At 41.9% G+C, this 10,289-nt stretch overlaps 1 protein-coding gene across 1 annotated transcript in view; it reads left to right on the top strand.

Annotated features, from left to right (window-relative positions):
• LOC103731686 (liver carboxylesterase 1-like) overlaps positions 1-10,289 on the top strand; it is a 37,762-nt gene that overhangs the window by 15,336 nt on the left and 12,137 nt on the right. Inside the window, 3 exon segments of the mRNA XM_008830090.1 lie at positions 1,553-1,612; positions 8,653-8,793; positions 9,089-9,154. Of these exon segments, the coding sequence (XP_008828312.1) occupies positions 1,553-1,612; positions 8,653-8,793; positions 9,089-9,154 (267 nt within the window).

Below are 10,289 nucleotides of genomic sequence, written 5' to 3'. Positions count from 1 at the left end.
TTATAACCTCGTAGTGGTCTGATTCTGACAATACCTACATCTACCCATTCATTTATCCAGAGACTGCCAACTATCCAGCCACTAATCTATCCTAAGTGTGATATGCTTCCACAAATGCATTATCAATCCATCTATAATGCCTCATTTATCTGTTCTTGATCATTATAATATCCATGAACCATCAGCCGCCAACTATGTGCACTCATCATGCATTCCGACAAAACAACGATCCATTCATTACCTTCATTCATTAATTACACACTCATTATCATCCTCTATATACGAATTCATCTGATTCACCAAGACTCCATATACCAAACAAGTCCATCCATCTATTCAAGATGTCCATCTGTCTGTCCATCCATCTATCCATCCATAATAAGTGTATGGGTCAAGGGAAATGATGCAAATATGAATTGAGTATAGTTCTTGTCAAGAACTACCCAAAGAGAAACACATCCATATTCTTAGTGGATTAGATGAGAAGAGAAGATAGATTCATTATACCCACCTGAGGTGCTTGAAACAGAAGGTGACATTGTAAGGTGGATGGTTACGGTGGTGCGGTGGTGTTACCACAGGGAAGCTCGTCAGAACAAACACCCAGAGAAGACAGAAGCTAGGAACACTAGGACCCCTTCCCTTCATTGGAATACATGAGTATGAGCTCAGAGGAAATTTAAGCCCTCTCTCTCTCTTTCTCTCTCTCTTGTTTATCTATCTATCTATCATCTATCTATCTAATCTATCTATCATCTATCTATCTTCTATCTATCTATCATCTATCTTCTATCTATATCTATCTATAGCTAGCTATCTATCAGTAAAATGTTAAAATATATTATGGAATGATTTTATTTTCATTTTACTTTTTCTATGAATTGTAATCTCATTGTATTTTTGTGCTTATTTGGATCCATTTATCTATATCTATATCTATCTATCATTTATCTATCTATCATCTATCTATCTATCTATCTATCTATCTATCAATCAATCAATCATCTATCTATCTATCTATCTATCTATCTATCTATCTATCTATCTATCTAATCTATCTATCATCTATCATCCCTAAGCCCTAGATGTTGGAGGAGTCTTCTGGACTCCATGGCATCCCATTAGCACTGGGCACTGTCTGTGTGTCCATAGGGTAAGTCCAGTGTGACCTTGGGGCTTGGGTCCTAGCTCATCAGGTTCTCATAAGATGATCAAGCTATTCAACAAAACAAAACTGGTTTATAATGCTTGGAAACAAGTTTTTCAGTGATTCGCCATGTGACACAGGAAGAAAAAAACTTATTTGAAAAGATAAACACAGCAACAACAGTGTCCTCTCCAGAGCTGGAGATCCTGACTCTAGGTCCCAGGGCCTGTACCCTTGCTGGTGTTTACCCTCCTTGTTTTACTCTATTACCATGTGCTTATATCCAGTAGAGCTCATACAGTGTCTTATCCTGGGCCCAGTCAAAGAGGAACCAGGATAGAGGACCCAATAACTCCAAAGTGTGGCTAAAGATTAGCTCTTATACAAGAAAGCCACTCACCACAGCCCCTGCCTTTGTCTTCACGGAAATTTTTTGCTCTTGATTTTCTTGGAGACCCCAGAGAGGTAAGGATCTTTGCTTCTCCATTAAGAGGCTTGTTAAGTTTGGGGTCTTAACACCTTTAGGCATCAATTAACTTTGAAACAAAGAATTCTCCTTTGTGAAATAATAGTCATGCCCTGTGTGCTTATCGCTGAGGCCCAGAGAAGGAAGTCACTTGCCAGAGTAACAGGGCCAAGGCTGGCGTTACTCCCAGTACAGTGCTCCATCAACAACTCTGTGTCTCCTGAGCCCCGGTGTGCCCTTCTCATTTACATTTCCTGCTCCTCATTGCCCTGTGAGAGCAAGCTACACTAAAACCTTCCACTGCCAGGGGCCAAGATGCCTGGGTGAAGAGCACACACTGCACCGAGGAGCACAGATCTGGGAGAACACAGGGCTGATGAGCTCAGCACCCAGAAGTCACCAGCTGTGCCCTCCAACTCATCCTCCTGCACCCCTACCTCCCAGCAGTGGCTTGTGTGACATTAGCTTTATAATGTCCTGAGCTGTGCTCCCACTGTGGGGATCCCAACGGTACCCTAAAGGTCCTGTGAGAATGGACTGAGATTCTTTCAGTCATTCAGCAAAATTTTGCTATGTGGCAAGAGCTGATTTAGCAGCTGAGATACAATAGTGCAACAGACAGTATTTTAGGCCTTTCTGGATCCTTCCATCCCAGTGGGGAAGCTGAGAGGGTGCAATAGCAGAATAAATTAAATAGATGATGTGTCTGGTGATGGTCAGATATAAAATCAAAAGATAAACTGGAGATGGGGGAGTTGGCCAGTGGTTTGAAGTAAACAATAGGTCAGGAAATGACTCAATAAGGAGAGAAATCAACTGCCAGAAAACACGGCAGAAGAATGTTCTAGACAGAGGGAAGAGCAAAGGTCTGCTCCAGGAGGCCAGTGTGTTTGGAGGGAAGGTAGTGAGGGAGAAACAGGCTAGAGGATGCAGAGATCATGCAGTTGTAGGAAGTGGGATGGCCACTCAAAAGGTTTGGATTATGATGCAGCTTCAGATGGGGCATGTTCAGAAAGCTCTGAATGAAAAAGTGACAGGGCCACTGATTACAAAGTAGAAATAAGACAGTAGGTGAGGAGCCAGACAGGTACAGAGACTAATCAAGACGTCTCTACACTGCAATATTCCAGGAAAGAGAGCCTGGAAAATTATACCGGGGCCTGAGCTGCAGGGTGGCAAGTACTCGGAATCTGAATATATTTGCAGAACTCTCTGACAGGCAATGAAAAAGTGACAGGGCCACTGATTACAAAGTAGAAATAAGACAGTAGGTGAGGAGCCAGACAGGTACAGAGACTAATCAAGACGTCTCTACACTGCAATATTCCAGGAAAGAGAGCCTGGAAAATTATACCGGGGCCTGAGCTCCAGGGTGGCAAGTACTCGGAATCTGAATATATTTGCAGAACTATCTGACAGGTCTTGCTGATGAACAGTTATGAAGTTTGAGATAAAAAGAGGAGGAAAGGACAGCGCTCCCTTTTCTAACCCAATCTGGCAATGTACCTGGCTGTCACTCGCATCCCTGAGTCCCATGGCAGTCGCTGCGGTTCCTACTGTTGCTGATGTCCCTGTTTCCTTTGAGGATGCTGCCCTATGAGGACCCTCGCTGTCTTCTGGACTCTTACTATTTTCTACCTCTGCTTTCCCTCCTACTCCCTTACCTTATGGCATCGCCAGACTTACCTTCCTCAGCACAAGGTAACGTCACCCCTTTGGTTAACATCAGCTTGTTTACAGCACAGTACCCTTGTCTATAATGTACCAGATAGTGTGCAAAAAAAATCAGTCTCTCTCTCTGTCTCTCTCTCTGTCTCTCTCTCTTTCTGTCTTTCTCTCTCTCTCTTCCCCTTTCCCTCCTTCCACCTCCCCTCCCACCTGAGGACACTCATCCATGCCCAAGCTTCTTGGCATTCCTGGGATTAACCCTGTATTGTAAAACCGCTAGCCTTTTATTCATGTCCTGTACACTGTTTAGACATGTGACCATCACCCCTTCTTCATTTGTCAGGATCCTTCATTCCCAACGCCCATTTCCAAGGACAAAGGCATCTGCTCCATGTAGCCAGAGTATATCATCATTCAGATTAGCTGATCCTCTTGGTGGCTTCACTTAACAGCCCTGTCTACACTGCACAGCCTTTATTAAAAAAAAAAACTATTATTTTTGTGTGTATTGTCTGCATGTATGCAAGTGTACCCGTGTTGTGCAACAGAGGTCAGAAGAGGACGTCGGACTCCCCTGGAACTGTAGTTAAGGATGGTTGTTAACACCATGTAGGTGCTAGGAATCAAACGTGGGTCCTCTGTGAGAGCAACCTGTCCTCTTAACCACTGAGCCATCCTTCCAGCCCCTGCACAGCCTGTCTAAAGGAGTAGTTGCACCCAGTACCTACTCTCTACTGTCAACAAGGTTGTATTAGAGTTCTGGCCCTTTGTTCTGTCTGGGTCTGGTTCATTTTAGTGAACTAATGCATATAACAGTAATTATTATCTTTTCAGAGGGGACACAGGTCCTGGAAACCATGATCTCTAAGCCTAGAAATCTTCCAGGTATATCTACTTGCCAGTAAGGGAAATATGGCCCATGGCCCATGGACCTAGAACTACGGCACAAATGAGTAGTGCCATAATGATTCAATTGATCAAACAACTGCCAATAAATCATAATACCTAATATTTGTTGAGCCTTTTCCAGGTGTAAGTACTACGCTGAACATTGCTGCGCTCGGTCATTTACTCCTTACCAGTCCGTAAATGACGAAAATGAGGCGTAGACAGGCGACATTGCCATCCCTAGTTACCAACTAATGAACTGTAGAGAAAATAGTCAATTCTAGGTAGTCTTAGTCCAAAGCACGAGTTGGTCACAAATGCATCATTGTTCTAGATATGACATATAGCTAAGCCTCGAACCGGCTTCCCAGCTGGTGACATGTGAGTCTGGCTCTGCTTACTGTGATAGCCATATACATATTTTTCAACCAGTTTTTGTGGCTTTCAGAAGGCACTTGGGGGTGAAGAGCTCTGTCCTCCACAGTAAGTGTTCACATTTAATTATAGACAGAGTGTAGCATTACTTATTATTTGTGTGTGTGTGAGTGTATTGCCTGCATGTATGTAAGTGCACCCATATCAGCATTCATCATGGTTCTGTACTTGTAAATTGATGTAACTGGTAAAAATGTGCTTATAAATACCCAAAAAGCCACAGGAGTTTTCACACACAGAGCAGTGACTGTCTGAGTCACACGATGCCCAAATTCCTGTCTTAAAGCAGTGCTCTGTTTGCTTATTCATCTTCCCTACTAGGAAATGTTCTTTCACGGTTGGCCAGCACTTTGGTGCTGTTACTGATGTCTTGTTTTATGAGACTCCCGAGAGTAGGGAGGAAGATGCTCCTAAGCACAAGGGTGCTATGATGTGCCTTAAGGAAAAAAACACATATGACAGGTGAGCTTCCTGCAGGCTTCAGTTACGCAAGTATTGGCTTCAAGTTTGATGTTAATATCAACAATACATTACATCCAAAAGATGACGAGATTTTATTATCTCTAAGTCAGACCATTCTGCAAAGTGCCAATATGACATCTGTAGCGTGCGATGAAGCAATGCAAAGACAATAAGGAAGTTAAATGTGTGAGTTCATGACATAAGGAAGATCCCTAAGAGCATGTGGTAAACAGCAATCCTAAGAGCACAGTAGGCTGTGAAACTAAAGTCAAAGAAATTCGCAATGATGTGTCCTAGGGGTCAGGATAACTGTTAAGCCCTTCCAGAGCAGTGTTTCATAAATAGAACAAGTAACTAATTATTGAGAAACCTATATCATGTAAGCTGTTGGATAACAGAAACTTGCACATAAAAGAAAATCAACAAAAATGTGATGAGAGGCTCATAGAATTGAAGTCTGGAATTCTGATTAGACCATCACCTCAGTATTCACCAATCCATTGTTGATGTGCTATGGTTTAAATTTTAAAGGTTCCCCACAGGCCCCTGTTTTGAATGCTTATTCCTCAGTTAATGGTGGTTTTGGGGGAAGTTGTGAAACTACTAGGAAATGGGGTCTAGCTGTTGAAGTAAGTCACAGGGGCAGGTCTTTGAAGCTTCCTGCCGGGCCCCTGGTTCCTGTCTCACTCTATGCTTCCTGATCCATTGTGATGTGAACTGTATTGCTTGTCCATGATCTCTCTGTCTTGATAGATCAAAACCCTCTGAAACCATGAGCCAAAATGAAAGTTTGCTCCACTGAGTTATTTCTTTGAGGCATTTTAGTCACTGTGATAGAAAGATGACTAACAGAAAATTGGTACCTGGGAACGGAGGTCACTGCTATGACCAAACCTGACCATGTGGTTCTTAGGTCATTGAAACTGGTTTGCAGGAAGAATTTGAAAGAGTTTGTTGATGTGAGCTAAAGAAGTCCCAATTTATTTTTTTAATTTACTTTATTTTTTATTTAATAACCACATGATTAGAAGAAGCATTTCATTACAGCTTTAACATATTCAGTAACAATTTCCAGAGCAAGGATACATCTCTTTCAAAAGTGGCTGTAAATTTTTAGGTTCACAGTTGAATTAATACAGTTATACAGTATTGAACTCAGTATAAACCCTGTAAGACATAAAATTGAATGAGTTTTTACCCTTTAAAGAAGATCTCCATTTCATTTTAAATTATGCTGTTTCCTACATTTTTAATGCTACTAACACTTAGATGTTTGCACATGTGTCTTTAATCTCTATGTATCTGATGATTACTAGTCACAGTTGGTTACACCCGGGTCCTTGAAGAAGCCCCAAATTTCTGTAAACAGAAATTAACTTGTAATTCTGGTGGGAGTGCAGAAAAACGGAATATTGAGGAAAACACTGATAACAAAGGCTGTGCTCATGAAACTTCGGAGGGAAGTAAGGACGGTGTTGAGAAGTGGGCTACAGACCATTCGTGTTTTATATTATGAGAAAAAAAATTGTCTATATCTGCCAGTATCCTGAAAATTTGAGTGAGTCAGAATTCAAAAGTAATGAATAGTTTTTTTTTAACTTTCTAATATATATGTATATAATTTTTTATGTTTTGAGAATTTTAGCCATGAATATTGCATTTGAATCACTTCTACCCCCCCAGGCCCCCTCCAACTCCTCCTATACCCCCTGCTGCCTCTCAGTTTCTGTCCCCTCCTGATTGCCAGGTTTACAGTAAGAATTAGGAGCCAAAAGTAGATCAGAAAGATGTGAAATGTAATTTTGCAGAAAAATTGTATTTAATGTTATAAATGAAACTTTTAAAGTAGTGAACAGAGAGGCCATAGTTCATAGTTATAAAAAGAATCCTGCCATTTGAAAGAGACTGATCACTTTGCACTGCTAGCATAGGAAAGGTACCTTGAGGAGCGTTCAGGAGTTGGAAAGACCCTACTCACTGCAAGCTTTATGGTGTAAAACTGAAAACTTGTTTGAAAGACTTTCCCTGGAGGAGAGCATACCTACAGGGTGTTCTGCTCACATAGGAGTTCCAGGTTCAGCCACTGCAGCACTAGAGATCTTAATTGCAATGGTCTATGAGGTCCAAATACTACCCAAGATGCCACTGGATGAAAGAGTTATGGGGCCACAGAAGTTTCCTCCAAGATGCCAGAGAATGGCCTTGGAGGTTAGGCCATGTGTAGCAGAGTGGGATTCCCTACAGAGAGAGCCTTCAGACCACTATGTGTGATAGTGTAAGGATGAGGGCTAAGTTAGAATGGAGACTCCAGGATGTTGGTGATGCCAGAAATATGCAGCTACCAAGTGGAGCCAACCTAAGAGAGAAGTCATGTTATCTGAAAATGACAAGTGGGGCTACCCAAGCCTAATGGGGCTCAGCTGGTGCCCCTACTTACACTGGATACCAGACATGGAGTTGCAAAATTTTACGCTTGCCCTGCTGTGTTTTGGTCTTGCTTTGGTTCTGTCCCTCCTTTAAATACCCCTATTTCTCTCTTTTGGAATGAGAATGTTAACTTTCTGTCATCATATATTAGAAGACTATCTCTATTTTTGACTTTTCAGTTAGTCACAGCTAAATGTTGCAGTGTATCTCAGAGAAGACTTTGAATTTTGAACTTTGGAACAATGTCAGAGCTATTAAAACTTTAGGACTCTTGAGGTTGGACTAAATGAATTTTCAGTGTGGGATAGCCATGAGCCTTTGAGAGTCAAGGACAGAATGTTATAGTTTGACCCTTAAATGTTTCCTAAGGTTCATATTTTGATCAGTTGTTACCCACATAGTGACACTATTTGGGTAGGCTGTGAAACCTTTAAGAGATGGGCTCACTAGGATTACTTTGAAGGTTATAACCTAGAATTTGATTCCTGCCTCACTCTCTGTTTCCTGGTCTATGATGTGAAATGAACCATACTCTCCCTGCCACGATGAACTGAATTCTTCTGAAACCATGAGCCAAAATAAATTTTCCCTCTATTATCTGTTTCTTTCAGGTACTGTGGTCATATTGGACATCACTTCTTTGAATGACAGGAATCCACTATAGATAGACACACAGAAAGATAAAGAGATATGTATTTATTTCAGAAGAATCATATATATGTACTCATATGTTTACAGATTTATGTCTGTATATTACCTATAACAGGTTAAGAATCCTTAATCTGAAAATACAAAATTAAAATGTTCTAAATCCAAAATGATTTGAGTGCTAACATTACACTGAAAGTTGAAAATTCCACACATGGGCTTCTACGGCAAGTTTCAGCCCAAACCCTGTGTATTGGTGTTAGGAAACATCACGAAACTTAATATTTACACTTGGGTCCTAATATGCCAATGTTTCAGAATTTACCACTCTTCCGTCAGCTTGCCAGTGATACCCACAAGTGAGAGTGATTACTTGGGTCATAGAAACTTGGTCCCCTTTTAGGCCATTGAACCTTAGTGGCCACTGTCCTTGCTCATGTAGTTTAATGCTATAGGTTCCCATGTCAGATGCTACGTGGAGCAAATGATCTCCTGCTGCTCTCTTCCCTAGAGCTATCCTTTCCTAACCACTGTGATTGATGGAGTGCTGCTGCCTAAGGGGCCAGAAGAGATTCTGGCTGAGAAGAATTTCAACACTGTCCCATATATTGTGGAGATCAACAAGCAAGAGTTTGGCTGGTTCATTCCAACGGTGAGAATGTACAGATCTCATAGACTTAACCTAGCACCCATCTCCACCTGTTTCCATGAGCTCTTTCTTTTCTAACTCCCTTCCTGCCCTCCACCCCACACACTTTGAATCCAGGGATAATGTTCCCGTTGTTACACCCCACCCCACACACTTTGAATCCAGGGATAATGTTCCCGTTGTCACAAGTGGACATTTCCATGGAAACATTCTCCAAGATGACCAACTGTCCCCTGGGACATGGACACACGTGGATCTCTAGAGATAGTCTCAGTTCTTTCACTGCATAGATGCAGAGAAAGTCAATTCATTTTAACTTAAAATTGGCTTAGAAAAGGGAAAATGTGTTTCTCTTGTGTTAAAAGTAAGATACTCATTAAGGCCGTAGGAAAGCTTTCGTTTAGCAGTATGATGGCAAAAGGGAGAACGTGAAGTAGAAACTGAACTCAGATCTCTGACAGCAGTAGTTTCAGTGCTGGGATGTGTTCAGAGAAATGATGTGATGTGAGGGATGAGACTGTGTAGCCAGACACCGAATTGTTGGTCCACACTCACCTGCAGGAGAAACACATTACTCCTCATGACAGGGTGGGGAGTTGTGAGCTGAAGGTAGGCCCTTACGAAAGTTAGGGCTTTTAGTCTGCCACAAGGACATTGTTGGTCCACACTCACCTGCAGGAGAAACACATTACTCCTCATGACAGGATGGGGAGTTGTGAGCTGAAGGTAGGCCCTTACGAAGTTAGGGCTTTTTGTCTGCCACAAGGAATGACAGAGGAAACAAGGGTTATCTCTTCAAATGTTTATATGTCAAGGAAGTTCTAAAAAATTACAGAAAGAGATGCTCTCAGGTCCTCAAGGAAACTGTTTTGGTTAAGACATTTGTATCTCAAAGGCCAGCAAAAGGATGGGTAAATGTAAGCTTTCTACAGTAGCTGTTTGGGACAGTCTGATCAACCCCAGGTTTTCCTCCTGGTAGCCTTGGGCTTCCCAAGTAGGCACTGTGGTGGTACTGGGATCATGCAAGAACATAGCCTTAAGCTGCCAGAAACATTCTGGTATTTGGTTGTCTCTATGTACAGAGGTTTGGATGGGTCTGCCTGGGATGAGATTTCTTCAAATCTCACTACAGAGGATTTTGGAGGTTGTTAAAAAACACAGCCACAATGGCTGATTTTGGAGTTCTCAGTCATGTAAGTCTGTGGTGGGAAGTCCCATGTCCTCTCTCCCCAGGCTTCTGGCTGCTACAGTACATGGCCCTAATGCTCCCTCACTACCTAGGGATCATTGTGTATATTCCAGCATGATACACACACACACACACACACACACACACACACACACACAGAGTCAGCTTCTGTTAAATGTGTCTTTTAATGTCTTCTGTAATCTTTTAGTTTCTAGATAAGTCAATTAACTACTCTTGTCCAGTTCATCGAGACCCATGCTCATCAAAGCCCAGAAACGCTTTAATTCTACATTGGTTTGATTGGTTTGTC

This window comes from Nannospalax galili, unplaced genomic scaffold (genome assembly GCF_000622305.1).
Source record: "Nannospalax galili isolate Female #2095 unplaced genomic scaffold, S.galili_v1.0 scaffold274, whole genome shotgun sequence".
Taxonomy (NCBI): domain Eukaryota; kingdom Metazoa; phylum Chordata; class Mammalia; order Rodentia; family Spalacidae; genus Nannospalax; species Nannospalax galili.
This window is presented reverse-complemented; position numbering and strand designations above follow the sequence as displayed.